The sequence below is a fragment of the Bos grunniens genome, chromosome 26 (genome assembly GCF_055505025.1).
Source record: "Bos grunniens cultivar Pamir isolate PY7600 chromosome 26, Bosgru_T2T1.0, whole genome shotgun sequence".
NCBI classification, from domain to species: domain Eukaryota; kingdom Metazoa; phylum Chordata; class Mammalia; order Artiodactyla; family Bovidae; genus Bos; species Bos grunniens.
The window spans coordinates 18,037,005-18,056,012 of NC_141190.1; the positions used below are offsets into that span (position 1 = coordinate 18,037,005).

Below are 19,008 nucleotides of genomic sequence, written 5' to 3' on the forward strand. Positions count from 1 at the left end.
CATACTTACTGAATATGACATCTGGATTTTAGTATTGGGAACCAGTTTCACCTTTCCTTCACTAGTAAGATTAACATCAACAATTCGATTTCCATTAAAACCTATTTCAAGTTTTTTATAGGTCCAAAGATAATAATCTTCTCCATTTTCATCTGCTTCACCAACTATACCTACAAAAGAAATAACACTTCATGCAAGGTATGTAACATCACTTAATATTTAAAACACATTAGAAACTAAAGCTCAGTAAAAAGCATTTTTATAAAAAAACAGCAACATTCCCATTATCCCTTACAGTTAGAACAAAGAAGAGCTGCAGGCTGGACTTCTCTTTGTTAAGTACTTGGCAAACCCAAACCATTTTCACTTCATGGTAAAAAAGCTCAGCATAGTCTATCATTACTTTGATCTTCAAAGTTCATACTTTGATCCTCAAAGTACACCTTCCACTGTAATAATTATGACCATATACTTTATATTCCCTGATATCTCAAAATTTCAAGGAAGCACTATATTACCATTTGGCAAGGTTCTCAGTTTAGTGGCCAAACTAAAATTAAAACCAAGGTTTCCAGAGTTCCAGTCTTGTATTTTCTCTAATAACCTATGATCAATCCATTCCTAATAGTTGCACATATGTATATAAGTATTAGTCGCTCAGTCATGTCCAGCTCTTTGTGACTCCATGGGCTGGAGCCCACGAGGCTCCTCTGTGCATGGAATTCTCCAGGCAAGAATACTGGAGTAGCCTGCTATTTTCTTTCCAGGGGATCTTCCCGATCCAAGGATCAAACCCGCATCTCCTACACTGCAGGCTGATTCTTTACCATCTGAACCACCAGGGAAGCCTAACTTAAAATGCCTCCTCTTTACACCTCAAGTCTTAGAATTATCCCCAGGATTTTGTCAACAAAATGACAGAAATGTTGAAGATAAATGGTACTGAGGCAATAGTTAAAATGATCATTTTGATCTCAATTTGGGATACTGAAGAAGACCCAAACAAGGAAGCAGGTAGTAGCTGAGGACCGTCTCTTGTGCCCTCATACTGTCGGTTAGTTATCCGATGTTCCCTACACCCAAGCCTATAAATTCATTAGAAAATCTCAGCTTCTAGAAGTTACTCCTTGGGTCTTCCCTCTATGGTCAATGCAACTCAAGAAAGCATGTTGGGGGGAGGGGGATCATTTTTTTATTAAGAATCATTTGCTTATTAACCAAAGTTGTTTTAATTGGTACAAGTTCAAGGAATACAGATGCATTTTTTGAGGTTGCAGAGGGATAATAAAATCCTCCGAATAATTAATTTCATGGAAGTTTATTTACTCATCTACTCTGAAAACTCTGAGGGTGGAGACACAATTATACTAAATAGGAAATTCTCTGAGGGACTTTTAAAAGATCTAAAACCTTTATCCCAAGAAAAGCCAGGTAAAGATTTATTTCTGACAAGGCTTTCCATGGTTCAGATATTCTAGGACATTGAAAAGTATCTGCCCTAAATATGGCAGAAACCCAGAACTAAAAAAGATTTATGTTAAGACAGGAAAACACAGCTGCCATGTTGCTATGGCGGCCCAAGAAATGAGTGGAAAAGCCTAAGGTTACAGGCAGGAAACCCATAAGCAATGCAAAAGAGCAGGAGAGGGACTTGCTCTCTCACCAAAAAGAGGAAACCCAGATTAAAGGATTCTCCTAAACTACAGGCTCAGAAATCTTCAGCGAATATTCAGCAGATCTTCCTGCTACCCTCAGAGTTGATCAGAGAAATGTCTGTTATACTAATTACAGTCATTTACATGAAATGCTTCCTATTTATACCTAATTAACATGCAACACAGTAATGATGCTGCATGCAATTATATCTTGAGAGTAACTTTCTTATAAATTCCATCTTAGCCATAGTGTTAGTCACTCAGTCACGTCCAACTCTTTGCGACCCCATGGACTGTGGCCCGCCAGGCTCCTCTCTCCATGGGATTCTCCAGGCAAGGATACTGGAGTGGATTGCCATTCCCTTCTCCAGAGGATCTTCCCAACCCAAGGATCAAACCTGGGTCTCCTGCATTGCAGGCAGATTCTTTACCGTCTGAGCTACAGGGAAGATCCTTAATTCCATCTTAGTACCATATTAAACTCTTGAGTTGATATGTTCAGTCTTTCAATTTGCTTCTCATGAATACAGCAGTCTGCTAATAGTTTTAAGAATTAGAATATTAACTATATGTACTAATTATATATAAAAACAAATCAAAAACAAACAACAAAGATCAAAAAACAAACAACAACAAACGCCACTAAGAGAAAAATGTGATCAAACATGCTGGCTGTGATAGATGGCTGTACTTTTTGCATATTAAGTAATTTAATCAAGTCCAGCATAAACAATGTTTGGATTATGCATAAACTGGTATTACTATTCTATTGCTCCTCTCTATCAACAGCGATGAACAAGGATATACAATGTAAAAAAATAAAGCATAAAAAAGTTTAAAAAAATTTAACATAATAGACTTTTGGAAAATAACACAGAACTAGCAAAACAAGTCATTCAGGAGACTCTTGAACCTAAAAATCATACCACCATAGTTCTGCATAAGATAAAGCCAGAATATAATTTTAAAATCTATTCAGTCCCCTTGATTGTATTTGATAAATCAAAGTAAGATTTGAAAAAAATGGGGGCAAGAGGAATATTTCAGACTGTTCAAAGCACCTTTTAATTTCTTGAATCTGAAAAATTATAAAAGTTACATTTTCAGGAATTTTCATGTAAAGTTTGACACAATGTCAAAAATCTTTCAAGCAACAGGAGACCATATAAAATTGGTATTGAAATAATTCTGTGGAAAAGAGTGAAAACACATCTATTGATGTGGTGTACAATCACCTGAATAGTCATTACAGAAATCTTGCTTATTATGCAAATATCCCCCAAACTTTAAATGTAACATACAGTACTTACCCCATATTGGTAAGTCATCTATGTACATCTGGTACCAGTAATGATTTTTGATAGCATACACAAATGCATCTCTCTTTTCTTTATCTAAGTCAATTTCACAGTAAGTGCCTGGCATCACATCATCTACATAAAATAAAAACTGCAAATCAGTACTCTCACTTGCAGAAGAGTTACAGGAAAATTAGCACACACAAAAACAACATTTATTGAAGTTGAAATTTCTACTCGTAACAGATGAACCTGGGTGATATACATATATATGGGAATTCAGTATCCAATTCTTTCCTCTTCTGTGTATGTTTAAGATTTTCACAATAGAAGAATTTTAATCATCTTTATTTTCAAAGATATCTTCTTAGTGAAGAATGCGTCTCTTATAGAAAGAAAATTATATATAACATTTACAGAAAAACTTTCAAATGAATAAACTGATTTAAAACAGATATGAAAAGCTTAAAACACATAGGAAAGCTTCATTTTATAAAAAATACTCAAGAATATAATCCTAAGTAAAGCCAACAATTTCTAGCTATACGATCTCTGAAATAAGTGTTCATCTGAACATTCTTGGAAGTGCAAGTCACTGGAGGCCACAGATTCTATGAGAAACGCCAGTGACTTTTCATAATTCGGAAGATTAAAAGGCAAACCTCTATCCAGCAGGTGTCACTGTATATAAATTACTGGAAAGTTCCCTCAAGATGAGTCATCTCCATTCTTGACTGCTTTTAAAAATACTCCTATCTGAAAATACTGTTCAGATGCTCTCTAACTTATAAACCTTTCAAAAATGTGCTTAGGATCATCAGTTTCTACACAAAACAAAACAAAATCTGAAAAACACTCTATATGACCAACCAAAGGACTGAACAGTTTTTTTTATGTTACTTAGGCAATGAGGGGAAAAAAGAGAGAAATAAACCTTAACAACAACAAAAAAGAAAGCATAGATGTTTGTTTTTAAGTTCTCCTGTACTATAATACTGGTTACTTAGAACATGAAAAACAACTTCCTCCAAGAAACAATGTTAAATTTCTCAAATTTTTCAATGCTGATTAAAACAACTTAAACATAAAGTGCAGCCAAACCATAATAACAGCCATCTATGTTATTTAGACCAGACGTAACAATCTGAGGTGTAACTCCAGATATCACCACCATGTCTCCCCAGCCCTCAAAAGAGAGAACATCTTCCCCTCATTACTGCTCAGCCCAGAGTGGATACCCCAAAACTATAAAACCAAAGATAGCAAGAAACACTGAAGTCCCATGAAACAAGGACAGGGTAATACTCTCACTCTCAAAGTGGGAGAAGAAAATTGCTTTGTATCCAAAAACAGGCAAGTTTGGCTTGGAGAACAAAATGAAGCAGTGCAAAGGCTAACTCAATTCTGCCAAGAGAATGCACTGGTCATAGCAAATCAACACAAGAGACAACCTTACATATGGACATCAACAAATGGTCAATACCAAAATCAAACTGATTACATTCTTTGTAGCCAAAGATAAAGAAGCTGTATACAGTCAGCAAAAACAAGACCTGGAGCTGACTGTGGCTCAGATCATCAGCTTCTCATAGCAAAATTCAAGCTTAAACTAAAGAAAGCAGGGAAAACCACTAGGCCAGCCAAGTACGACTTAAATTCCCTGTGAACACGCAATAGAGGTAACAAATAGATTTAAGGGATTAGAACTTGTAAATAGTGTGCCTGAAAAACTATGGAAGAAGGTCCACAATATTGTACAGGAAGCAATGAACAAAACCATTCCAAAGAAAAAGAAGAGCAAGAAGGCAAAGTGGTTATATGAGGAGGCCTTACAAATAGCTAAAAAACAGAAGAGAAATGAAAAGCAAGGAAGAAAGAGAAAGGTATATCCAACTAAACGCAGATTTCCAAAGAACTGCATGGAGACACAAGAAGGCCTTCTTCAATGAACAGTGTATAAAACTAGAAGAAAACAACAGAAGGGGAAAGACTAGAGATCTCTTCAGAAAATTGGAGACATCAAGGCAACATTTTGTCCAAAGAAGGGTACAATAAATGGCAGAAACGGTAGAGACCTAGTAGACGCTGAAGAGATCAAGAAAAGATGGAAATAATGCACAGAACTGTACAAAAAGGATCCAAATGAACTGGATTACTACAATTGTGTGGTCAGTCATCCAGAGCCAGAAATTCTGGAGAGCGAAGTCAAGTGGGCCTTAGGAATAAACCTTAGATAAGAATAATAAATATGAATAATAATTAGTTAATAAAACTAGTGGATGTGACAAATTCCAGTAGAACTATTCAAAACCCTAAAGGATGATGCCATCAAGGTGTTGCATTCAATATGTCAGCAAATCTGGAAGACCCAGCAGTGGCCATGGGACTGGAAAAGGTCATTCCTCATCCCAATTCCCAAGAAGGGGATTACTAAAGAATGTGCTAACCATCAGACAACTGTATTCATCTCCAGGCCAGTAAAGGGAGATGCTCAGTCGTGTCCAATTCTTTGGGACCCCATGGACCCTGGCCCACCAGACTCCTCTGTCAATGGAATTCTCCAGCCAAGAACACCAGAGTGGGTTGCCATTCCCTTCTCCAGGGCATCTTCCCAACCCAGGGACTGAACCCGGGTCTTCCACATCACTGGCAGATTCTTTACTGTCTGAGCCACCAGGGAAGCCCTTCATGCTAGTAAGGTCATGCTTAAAATCTTGTATGCTAGGCTAAAGCATTATGCAAACCAAGAACTTCCAGATGTCCAAGCTGGGTTTAGAAAAGGAAGAGGAACCAGAGATCAAACTGCCAAGGTAATTCCAGAAAAGCGTCTACCTCTGTTTCATTGACTATGCCGAAGCCTTTGACTGTGTGGATCATAATAAACTGTGGAAAGCTCTTAAAGAGATGGGAATACTAGATCTTCCTACCTGTTTCCTGAGAAACCTGTATGTGGGTCAAGAAGCAACAGTTAGACCCCAGTATGGAACAACTGACTGGTTCAGGATTGAGAAAGGAGTAGACAGAGCTGTCTGCTATCTCCCTGTTTGTTTAATCTATATGCTGAACACATCATGAGAAATGCCGGGCTGAATGAGTTACAGGCTGGAATCAAGAGGGGTGAGAGAACAACCCTCAATAACTTCAGATATGTGGATGATACCACTCTAATGGCAGAAAGCGAAGAGGAACTAAAGAGCCTCTTGATGAGCGTGAAGAAGAAGAGTGAAAGAACTGGCTTAAAACTGAATACTGAAAAAACTAAGATCATGGCATCCGGCCCCATTATTTCATGGCAAATAGAAGGGGAAAAGGTGGAAGCAGTGACAGATTTCCTCTTCTTAGGCTCTAAAGTCACTGCGGATGGTGACGGCAGCCATGAAATCAGAGGACATTTGCTTCTTGGCAGGAAAGCTATGACAAACTTAGACAGTGTGTTGAAAAGCTAAGACATTACTCTGCCAGCAAAGGTCTGTATAGTCAAGGCTATGGTCTTCCCAGTGGTCATGTAGGGTTATGAGAGCTGGACCATAAAGAAGGTGGAGCACCGAAGAACTGATGCCTTTGAACAGTGGTGCTGGAGAAGACTCCTGAGAGTCCCCTGGACAGCAAGGAGATCAAACCAGTCAATCTTAAGGGAAATCAACCCTGAATACTCATTGGAAGGACTGATGCTGAAACTCCAGTATTTTGGGCACCTGATGCGACCAACTGACTCACTGGAAAAGTCCCTGATGCCGGAAAAGATTGAGGGCAGAAGGGGAAGAGGGTGTCAGAGGATGAGACAGCTGGATGGCATCACTGAAGCAACAGACATGAACTTGGGCAAACTTTGGGAGATGGTGGGGGATAGGGAGGCCTGGCGTGCTCCAGTTCATGCGATCGTAAAGAGTCAGACATGACTGGGCGACTGAACGACAATCCAACAACAATGGCTCCTATACATGTTTTCTTTCTGCCCAGGCCCTTTCAAGGCAGCAAGAAATTTAGGGTTTTCATAACGGCAAAAACTGAGACTGAACACAGGAGAAGGAAGGAAGAATTAAGAAAGAGATTACTACAAAAGGAGCTAAGAGAACTACCAGCAAGAGGGCTCCAAATGGGATTTCCACAGATTGTGTTAATGCACCAAGGGCAGCAGGCAACTGGAGCTACAGAGGGGAGAGCAAGAACCACAGGAAGGTCCAGGTTGAGCAGCAACAAATGGCCCCAGTGGCCGTGGGAGAACTCACAGCTACCTCTGCAAGGCCATCAAATTCCGTGTGTTAAATCAGACATTCACTGATAACTGTCATTAACAATGTAGTAGTTTCTCTGATGAAGTTATGAGGTATACAATATGACATTTACCCATACAAAGCTTTGAAAAGATTCCTCACAGTCTGAACTTTAGCTTAACCCTCTCTTTTCCAACCATCTACCATCCTCTCTCCCTATACTCTAGCCAAAGTCAACCACCTGCAGTTCCCACACACCTTGTGCTGCCGGGGCCTCTGGACTTTGGTTTGTACAGTAAACCCCACCTCACGTGTCTATCCTAAAATCTTTCCCACTCCTCAACTCTGTCCCCCGCAGAGTGATCTCTGATTCCCCAGCCCTTTCACAGGCTGAAACCACGCAGCCTGCCCCTTCGCTGAAGCCCCACGGCTTTCTTTCCATACCTCCTACAGCACCTAGGCCTGCACCACCTAGAACCTCACACCAGTACTCAGCTTCTCAAAAAGACCACCAGGTCTTGAGAGCAATGTCTATAACTGATCATAACCTTTTTCAGCCCCAGCTCTGCCTGTTTCAGTATCCTGCACCGAGCAAGCACTGAACAAATAAACAAAACATTTTAACAAATTTTAAGAGCATGATTTTCCATTTATTTGACAAAGGAAATTACTAAGTATGCACACAGACATGCATCTGCCTGTGAATGGGGGCGGGGGAGGGGGTGTGGAAGTGTGTGGGTGTAAGGAAAAAATACCAATATAAACAAATGAAATTTTTCAGCTGAGTATCTCAGAAGGATTGATACAGAAGTCTTGAAGAGTATCTTTCAGTGATATAAAGTCTAGAAAACAAATACTGAGGTAAAAGAGACAACATCATTATGGAAGGCTGTAATAAGGACCTAGGTTCGTCATATTTGAATGAAATTCCTCTTGCAGGCATGTAAGCAAATACAAACATCACCAATAACTGAAGAGCTTGGTCGCTCAACTGAAACAAGCACTTCCCTCTGGAGGAAGCCACTTCGAAGACAAGGAACGTAATGTCTCTGAATATACCAAATCGCCACTCAGCACTCTACATGACTGGAACACAACCTGAAAAATCCATCACCACAAATCACAAATTTAAAATTACAATAGGATATACCTTTCTCACCTGCTCCAGTATTCCTGCCTGAGAAATTCCATGGACAGAGAGCCTGGTGGCCTACAGTTCATGGGGTCGCAGAAGATCCGCACACAACTTAGCGACTAAACAACAACAACAACAACACGCTCTTTTCACATGAGAGACACGCCTGTGAATCCTGAGGAGGATTCAGGATCTTACCAGTGCGAATTTTTTTATGGGGGAAAAAGAAGAAAACCAAAGTTATATAAAGTAGCAAATGTAACACTGATCTTCCAAACAGAAAGCAAGGGTAGATTCTGGAAACTACATGCCAGTAAATCTGTCATTCTCAATCAATTTTCAGTAAATCAATTCTCAACAACACTCCAGACTAATAACTGAATAGACAGTGAAAGCACTGAAAAAAGAATGTGATAATTATTCATGAGTTCTCTAAGAACATATCACGCCTTCCTTTGTTTACTTTTTCTTTTGATAGCATTACTGAATTGGAAAATCAAAAATATTCTATCTGAAATTCAGCAGCACTCAGCAAAGTTTCTCATGAAGTCACTTTAGACAAATGATAGAGAAATGGGCAGAACTTGGATTTTAGTCTGGGTATCATTACTTACTATCTTTGTGAATAAAAGCAATTCACTTAACCTCTGTGATCCTCAGGTCTCTCAGGTGTAAAAGAGATAACATCTATGCTATCTCTGTCCCAGAGCTGTTTTAAGGACAACAAGTGCCCATATAGTCACAGATAGTGACTATACGTACCTCTCTGAAAATCCAATGAAAGTGATATCTCCCTTATCCCCTGAAAATGCATATTCACTCAAAATTAAGAGTACAATTCCAGAGGGTCTACAGACCCCTGAAGCCAGAGCTTGTTACTCAACTTTGTATACCCAGAGCCTACCGCAGGGCTCTGGAATACAGTAAGCACTCAAAAACTGCTGAATGAACCTTTTAAAAAAGGACTGAAAAACTGGCATTTTCACTGTTAATTAATAACCATAAACAATACTAACTGACCCAACTGACTGGCAGGATAAACTGTATAATTTTTTTCCAGGTGGCTATCTGGCAACATGTAAAAACAACTGCCATGTATACCTTTGGATTCAGTAATTCAACTTCTAAGAATTTAACCTAATGAAAGAGTCAAAGATGAAATAAAGTACCTATGTGCTAGTATAGACAAATGCATCATTATTTCTAACAGAAAAAAAAGGGGAGGGGGGAAGGAAGGAAAGAAAATAATGAGTAAACTGCCACTGGGAAACGGGGGAAATTATAATATCCACTCACAGAAAACTAAACAAACACATTTAAACAGTAATTAACAATCTGAGGACAAGCTCATAAGATGTTAAGAAAAAAAGATTAAAAACTAATTAATACATAACATTAAATGAGCAAGTGCTCAGAACAGTATCTGGCACATAACAAACATAATGTAAGTGCTCATTAAATACATTTTTAAAATCATACTAATAACATGAACCCAATATTCAAAATCTTAAATAATGCAAATGATTGTAAAGATGCTCAGAAAAAAAAGAGGAAACTATTACTAGTATTTATATCCAGGTGATTTTTATACTCTTTACACTTCTCTGTAGTTTCTAAATTTTGTACATTGATCCTATCTCACTGTTAAAATAAAAAGAAATATATATATACACACACACATTGTTTTGAAAACAAGAGAGACAGATGTCAATCTGAAGAAAACAATGTTAGCAATGGTTTGAATAAGAACTTATAGAAAGACTGTGCTTATCAAATTTTCAGTTAAATTTTCAGTGTAAAGTTTAAAAAATTGCTAACACCATGAATTCAAAATATCTAGTCCAGATTCAATGTAAGATTCAAACTGCCTGGTTGAGCTACAACACTTCAGTTGAAACCAACAGGACAGAACACTGCACCGAGTTCCCAGACTTCCAACTAAACAAGGCAGCCTGACCACAAGTGTCTTTTACCTTCCGAAACTCCATTAAAATGTCAATAGAGGAAGAAAAAAAATGTAGGCGCACAAGGACAGAAAGGAAGACAGTGAGAAAAGATTTCAATAAATGTTGAGGAAACGGAGAACAAATGGAAGATGGCAACGACTAATAAGCCAGAGGAAGCTGTAACAGAAGGGACGCTAGGACCGTCGTCACAGGACACAGGAGGCTCTCTCAGGACCTGGAGGCACCACACACGTGGAAAGGTGGAGGACAGACAGACACAGGGCTGAACACACTGTATGAGACTACGTGTATGGAGGACTTGGAAGCCCAGGTCCCCTCCCCCACCCACCACACAACCAGATGAATACCCTCAACTTGCCCCTGCCGCTGACCAAAGGCACTTGCCCTAGAGAACTTCAGCAGAGAGGCTCCAGCCTCAGAAGAGCAGGAACATTATGAGCAGGAATCCAGGGACTGGAGACGGGGTGGGGTTACCAAAAACAAAAATCTTCATTCAGGCTGAAAGAAAGGACTTGCACCTTCCCAAGCCCTTTCCCCACCCTTTGGCAATCAGGCTTTACCACCCCGGTCAGATATCTGAAGGGAAATACTGCAGAGTCGTTAAAACTCAAATTGGTTAAAGCTCAAACTCTAACGCTGGGCTGCTTAGTTCACATTCTCACTTTCCCACTTTTCATCTGTGAATCCTTAGACAAGTTTACTTCATCTCTGGGCCCCAACTTCCTAGTCTGAAAAATAGGTATAATACACCTCTATAAGTTTATTTCAAGGATGAAAATAGACAAGATTGAGAATCACTGAATTAGAAATACAAAAGAGTCTTAAACAGTCCCTGGTATATCTCCATATCTGCAGTACTCACCATTTCACTCTACAGAAGTAGAAGAAATACCAGTAAAATAAGTTAACCCCTCTGTTAACTTGGAATATTCAAGGAAGAGAAAATTCAAGGGAAGATCAATAAAATAAACAGGAGGAAGGAACCCTCTATGCTATGCTATGCTAAGTCACTTCAGTCATGTCCGACTCTGTGTGACCCCATAGATGGCAGCCCACCAGGCTCCCCTGTCCCTGAGATTCTCTAGGCAAGAGCACTGGAGTGGGTTGCCATTTCCTTCTCCAATGCATGAAAGTGAAAAGTGAAAGTGAAGTTGCTCAGTCGTGTCCAACTATTAGTGACCCCATGGACTGCAGCCTACCAGGCTCCTCCGTCCATGGGATTTTCCAGGCAAGAGTACTGGAGTGGGGTGCCATTGCCTTCTCCGAGGAACCCTCTAGAAGCCATCAACTTTTCAACAATTAATATTTATATTAATTGTTCATTATACCACACGAATTCTTGTAAGAGAGGGAATGGAGTGGTTGGTCACCTCCCCTGCTTAAGAATTACTATTCTAGTTCTGCACTGCTAGTTATTAGAGAAATGCAAATCAAAACTACAGTGAGATACCAGCTCACACCAGTCAGAAAGGCTATCACCAAAAAAATCCACAAACAACAAATGCTGGAGAGGATGTGGAGAGAAGGGAATTCTCCTGCACTGTTGGTGGGGATGTAAGTTAGTAGAGCCACTATGGAGAGTAGTATGAAGGTTCCTTAAAAAACTAAAAATAGAGCTACCACATGACCCTGCAATCCCACTCCTGGGCATATAACCGTAGAAAAGCATGATCCAAAAGGATACATGCACCCCAATGTTCATCGCAGCACTGTTTACAATAGCCAAGACATGGAAGCAACCTAAATGTCCACTGAGCAGGGAACAGAAAAAGAAGATGTAGGACATATCTACAATGGAATATCACTCAGCCTTTAAAAAGAATGAAATAATGCCATTTGCAGCAACATGGATGGACCTAGAGAATCCATCTTACATCTTACTGAGTGAAGTAAGCCAGACAAAGGAATATCAAGTGACATCCCTCATGTGGGATCTAAAAAGAAACGACACAAATGAACTTCACCTACTAAACAGAAAGAGACTCACAGACTTAGGAAACAAACTTATAGTTGCCCGGGGGAAGAGACAGCTAAGGACTTCGGGAAGGTCATGTACACACTGCTCTATTTAAAATGGATGACTAATAAAGACCCACTGTATGGCACATGGAAGTCTTGCTCAGTGTTACGTGCCAGCCTGGATGGGAGGGGTGTTTGGGAGAGAAGAGATACATGTGTCTGTATGGCTGAGTCCCTTTGCTGTTCACCTGAAACTACCCCAACATTGTTAATTCGTTATACCCCAATACAAAATAAAAACTTTAAACTTAAACAAAGAAAAATAACTAATGAACCAGTTATCATAAAGAACAAGTACGCACAAACCAGGTGCCAGACAATTAGAGCTCACTATAACTTAATAGCTAAGGATGCAACAGTGAACAAGAATTCAATTGTCCTAGCCCCTGTGGAATTAACTAAACCACCCAGCAGCTTGAGGATAAGTCAAATCCTATACTATAGTCAATAAACTCAATTATTGTTTTATAATTGAATTTTATAATTTAGTCAATTAGCATTTTGTAATTGCTAATACAAAATCAAGTTTGAAGTACAGACACATACTATGTGCTATTAGTATTCATAACAATGACCTTTTCCTGAATGTAAACTTTCAGGAACTTTGATAAATGATGTATATGCATCATCTCATTTAAATCTGATGATTCTATCAAGTGAATATTTCCCTCATTTCAAAGATGAGGAAGTAAGGTTAAAGAGGCTGAATAATTTGTCCAGAACCATACAGACAGGCAGAGGCAGCGCTGAGATGCATCAAGTCTCTGACTCTAAAGCACATGTTCTTTCCACTCCATAAAAGCAAGACTCCAAGAGAGAGGTACCCTTGAAAATTAAAGGGTAATGATTTCAAGTCTCAAAGATACCCAATTTGAGTATGCCCTTTTCTTTCTAACTTTCTCTAAATGTTCTCAATGTAGCATTTTGTTAAGTGGTAGTATAAAAACTATTAAGGAAGGAAAAAACTAAGTTGTACATAAAATCTTGAAAGAGGAGTATCCTACATTAGACTCAAAACTACCATCTTCTCCTCTAAGAATGCTTAGTCATGTCTGACTCTTGGCAACCCCACAGACTGTAGCCCTCCAGGCTCCTCCGTCCATGGGATTCTCCAGGCAAGAAGACGGAGAGAGTTGCCATTTCCTACTCCAGGGCATCTTCCTGACGCAGGGACCAAGCCAGAGTCTCTCCTGTCTGCCTACACTAGCAGGCGGGTCTTTACCACTGCGCCACCATTAGTTTCCTAAAAGCATCTATTTAGTGACCTTCATTTTACGAAACACCACCGATCCATTTAGCCTGACAGAATCTACTAGGTAAAAAAAAAAAAAACAACTTACATTTGTGTGAATGCACGCCTAAGTGTGTATCTGTATTTGTATATAGATAGTTTTTCCTAGTGTCACAGTATTTCCAAAATTGTATTGTCTTACTTGAGTATGCCTTCAGAAGAACCTTTAAAAATCAAATACTTAAGGGATGAAAGATTAACAATATAAATACTTCTACAATTCACACAGGGACAGAGGGCTCAAGTTTCGACAAGTATTAGCATGCTGCAGTATGCCTTAGGTAAATCGTTTCATCTCTGGGCCTCCCTAAGAGGAAATCAGATGTCACCATCTGCAAGGTCCATTCCACCTTTAAAATTCTACGATACAAGAACAACCAAGAAACCCCACAAAACACTTTTCAAAGCGTGATCAACTTTATCTCTGAACAGGGAGACCAAGGATCTACAACTGAAAGAGAAGTCTAATTAGCATTTTCTATTGCATCTGGACCACGTAACGTGGCAGCTCCTTTAGCAGCATATCCATGCTATAGTGCAGGGTTGACAGAACTCCAAGGAACTGTCGGCTCTTAGGGAGTGACATCAGCCAGTTCTGATTCTTTTCATCTAAAAGTGTTTAGTCTGAAAGGAAAATAAATTCCACTTCTACAGCCCATGAAAACCATCCCCCTCTATCTAAGTAATCTTTCCATTTCAGCCTCAAGAAACTAATAAAATAAGAATCATTAAGACAGCTGAAAGAGTAACTCTTCTTTAGTAAGTACAAGTGAAGATTTCAAAAAGGGATGAAATCTGTTCATAGTAGCAACGAAGGACTCAGGGTTTTTGCCTATTCTTTCTCTGGATCCTTTTTAATAAATTAGACATGAGTATCAAGCCACCAGGGAAGTCCATCAAATATGGGAGGGGAGAGAATATGTGAATAAATGTAGTACTGAGGCTCTTGAAGACCATATATTCTAAGTTTCCTCCTTATTTCTGATTAAATAAATTACCTCATTAAATTAAAACAAGCCTCAGGGCATGTTTATAGTAATTCATAAAGTTACAAGCCATGCCATTGTGGTTTAAATTTATAACTTAATTTTATAATTAAATCCCAAGGAAAGTATGGAAAAAAAATGTAAATGCTTATACCTATTTTCAACAATAAGGAAAAACATCCTAAAAACAACAGAATTTAACAAATCAAAATTAAACATTACATTCAAAATATTATCTTTAAAATACCTCTTTTCACACTCTCTTCCCAAAAGGCTAAAAATATCAGAGGGCCATTACTAATCATTTCATACATGTAGACAATAAAGTTAAAACTGGAGTAAACAACTTTACTAAAATCAATAGAGTAAAAGAAACAAGATTAAAATTCAAAGCTTCTGATTACAAGATTCATGCTCTATTCAGACATCAAGATACCTAATCAAAGATCCTGCAAAAATTCAATTACTCAGGTATCTGCCCACCAGGTAAAAATGTCCATGCAGGAAATACCTGCTGAGACAAACTTCACAGAGAAAAATAAAAAGTATAAACACACTCTTGGGCACTGATAAAACAAATAATAAATAGCTACAGGGGATTTCCCCCCCTAATTTTAACAAGTCCTTGACTTAAAATATTAAACCACACTAAACAGGTATTGAGAGGATAAAGCAATACAACACTGATAAATACACTGAGCCAATCATACAAATTTGAATTTGAGACTTTACACATAATTTTTAAGTATCCATACAGCCCATTACATCTCTGTACCTCTGGAAATGACTCCATTAGCAATCTATGAAAGCTTTCCCCAAACACATTATGTCCAATCACTAAAGAATTTACTAGAAAACACCTTTCAGAAATAAATATGCTAAGGAAGTGTAATTTTATTAATAAGATCCATGCATATTTTATAAATATTCAAAACAAATCTTTGTTAGTTACTAGTATACTTTTCTAAATATAACACACATAACTTAAAGATAAAAACATCTTTTAGGGTTAGATGAGACTTTTAGGGTTAGAGTCTGGAGCAGTGGATCTCAAACAAGGGTGATTACCAAAGTTTAAAAATGTTTTTGATTGTCACAACTGGGAAGTGCTACTGTCATCTGGTGGGTAGAGGCCAGGAACTCTGCTCAGCATCCCACCATGCTCAAGACAACCCACCCCCACACCCCCACAAAGAATCATCTGGACCCAACGTCAACAGTGCCAAAGTTGAGAAACCCTGTTTTATCATGAGGACTATTAAGGTTTACATACCTTTGAATTTAATATCCAGACCACTAAATTCCAATTCAACTCCTTGAAGTGCTTCTCCCAGAGTTTCGTGGTAATGACTAATACTTTTTTTTGACCCCACACAGAATGGAAGTGAAAAGTACTTATATGTCTCTTGGCGATTATGGTAGGGCCCAACAGTATTCATCCATAAGACAACTTCCTCTTTATCCTGATACTGAAACAAACAAACCAAAAAAGCAAGTTAAGAATATGTTTAAAAAAAAAAATCTAATTCAAATTAAGGGAATATTTTGCTATTTATTCTAAACAAAAATGTACTATCTCAGTTTTGGAAGGTTTAAAATAAAATGCTGGAAGCTTGTTTCAAAATGATGATCAGTTTCTACACATTAAAAATGAAATTTGGTGAATTTTAAAATGATATATTCTGATTATGGTCTCAGGCAGATTCATGTTTTCCAGACTTTGTTTTATAGAAGATACTGTTTAAATAAACCCCAATAACCTGTAAGAATATGTTTAGACTTAAAATTTACACTATCAAATAACGATAAACCTAGAACTAACATGATTCACCATGCTAATGTGGACAAAGGAGGAGGAAACAAAATCAGCAGTTTATCCGGAACCTATGTTAATCACTGGAAACTCCAAAAATCTAATGTTGTCAGCAAGCACAAATAAAATTTCACCTTTTTCCCCCCCCACAATCATTGGTCAAAGGGAGGAAATGACCAAAGAAGAGGAAGAGAAAGCCATACTGTGAAACCTCCACACCTCATCCAAGCCATCATTCTGTCTTTCCCTTTATCAGCCTGAAACACAGCTACCGCATGCAAATTTTTTTGAATTAACAATTATGGCTTTACCCATCAGTGAATACTTTATGTAGCTAAACTTGGGCTGTGGTCCAATGACTTTGGGTAAGTGACTTCACATTTCCAGGGTCTGACTGGGGAAACTAATAAAGATTTCTAAGATCTCCCCAAGTTTAAAATTCCAATGATTCTATGAAGAGTAGTTACCAAGTGATTTTAAAACTAATAATCCTAATTAGCAATATAAATGAAAGACAACATAAGATGCAGCTTGTCAACGAACAGTGAAGAACTTATATCACCAATTATTTACTGAGTACCTACTATGTGCCAATAATTGTGTTCATAACTGAGACAGCTTTGAACAAGACACATTTCCTGCCCTACTAGAGCTTAGAGCCTAAACAAAAAGATGGACACTGAATGAGCAATTAGAATCAGGCAGGGTGCTATGGAGCATATAAAAGAGAAACCTGACCAACCAGCCCAAATACCAAACATTACTCCCAGTCCTCCATCTAATGGCTTCCTTCATAGCTCAGTTGGTAAAGAATCCGTCTGCAATGCAGGAGACCCTGGTTCGATTCCCGGGTCAGGAAGATCCCCTGGAGAAGGGATAGGCTACCCTCTCCAATATTCTCAGGCTTCCCTTGTGGCTCAGCTGATAAAGAATCGCCCACAATGCAGAAGACCTGGGTTCGATCCCTGGGTTGGGAAGATTCCCTGGAGAAGGGAAAGGCTACCCACTCCAGTATTTTGGCCTGGAGAATCCCATGGACTATACAGTCCATGGGGTTGCAAAGTTGGACACAACTGAGCGACTTTCACTTCACTTTTCCTCCATCTAAAATGAATAAACATTTTCCATCAAAATCCAAGATCTCCCAAATAAACTCATCCCACCCAAATGCAACCCCTCAAAACTTTTTCTAATGGTATTATCCTCTCAGACATGGAGACTCAACCCCCAAGTCCCTCTGCATTCCAAAAACCATTGACTTGTCTATTCTTACATAAAGCATCTGCCTCTTTTGATTCGTACCACCATCAAACTAGGACTTAGATCTAATCACCTTCAAACATAATGTCTCACTGTCCTAAGACATCATTCGGGTACCTCATCAAGGAAATAAAAAACTACCTGACTTTTTGAATACATAACACATGTACTAAGCACAGTACTAGGTGTTAAGGCTATAAAGGTAAATCTTGTCCTAAGTGTATAAAGCAAAATCACAGTCCAAAGTGGAGCCAAAAAAGTAAATGATTTACAGTGAAGAAATAGTGTTACAATTAAGGTGAAAAGAGTATTGTAACAACAGTAAAAGAATGATTATTTTTGCTTTGGTACAGAAGGATTGGGATGAATAATAATATGGAAAATCACAAGCTGTTTCAAGTGAATCCAGAAAAACTGTACATAATCTTTATGTATGAAGAAACCAATCAAAAGTCTTAATGTACCCATAGATCCCCATTCATAACTATTCTTGTTACTTTAGGGGCTTGAAAAATATCCATATGACATCACCCTTCTGTCCAACGTTCAAGGTCTCACTGCACTAGTCAATCAAGGTATTCCTTTCTGCACAGATATAGATACAGCATAACAAGTCTCAGAAGAGTTCTCTAAACCAATCAGTATTCACTGAACAGAGCTGGTATTATAATAGAATTGAGACCTGTTCACAGAGTAGAAACCTTTTGGCACAGTACCATGTACACAAAAAATATTTAATAAATATGATGAAAAAACACTGAAGAAAGGCTGAAATGAAAGGTTGTTAGCAACTTAGAAGTTTTAAGTATGTGCACTGAATGCAATGGTATCCTTTGAAAGAAGTAAGGAGAGGTAATCACATGTACCCATTCAGGATTATAACCCTGAAAGAGAGGAACGATTCTTGTCATTAATTCTGCTGAGAGTCTGCAGAAATTTTATAAACGTTAACAACTTGTAAAAATAAACAGAACACCTTCTCTATAAATCCTAATACTCATATTCCTCTAAAAATAGACAAAAACTTGAACACTAACACTTGTTAAAATAGAGCATTCATTTATTTCATACAGATTGAAACATAAGACTAAAATAATTTAAAGGTCATAGTGTCATAGTGTGTGTTAACTACACATTCTGAAGTCACTCATTTTAAACATTCATGAAACCTTTAATGGGGTAGTAGAGTTCTGATGACATGATGCAAATTGTACTATAACAAAATGTGTACAATTCTGTAGCCTAGGATTCCTTCTGGGAAGAGGACTGAAGCAGGGATTGGCGGGAAAATACATACATATATATATATATATATGTTATATAGACATAAACACGCATACACACACACAGATTAGGGTGAATATTAAGGT

General features: G+C 38.3%; 1 protein-coding gene across 1 annotated transcript in view; it reads right to left on the reverse strand.

Annotated features, from left to right (window-relative positions):
* TM9SF3 (transmembrane 9 superfamily member 3) overlaps nucleotides 1-19,008 on the reverse strand; it is a 59,002-nt gene that overhangs the window by 33,634 nt on the left and 6,360 nt on the right. The window contains exons 2-4 of the mRNA XM_086379329.1: nucleotides 15,839-16,034; nucleotides 2,966-3,088; nucleotides 10-170 (exon numbers count right to left, since the gene is read on the reverse strand). Of these exons, the coding sequence (XP_086235455.1) occupies nucleotides 10-170; nucleotides 2,966-3,088; nucleotides 15,839-16,034 (480 nt within the window). The remainder of the gene's footprint in view (nucleotides 1-9; nucleotides 171-2,965; nucleotides 3,089-15,838; nucleotides 16,035-19,008) is intronic.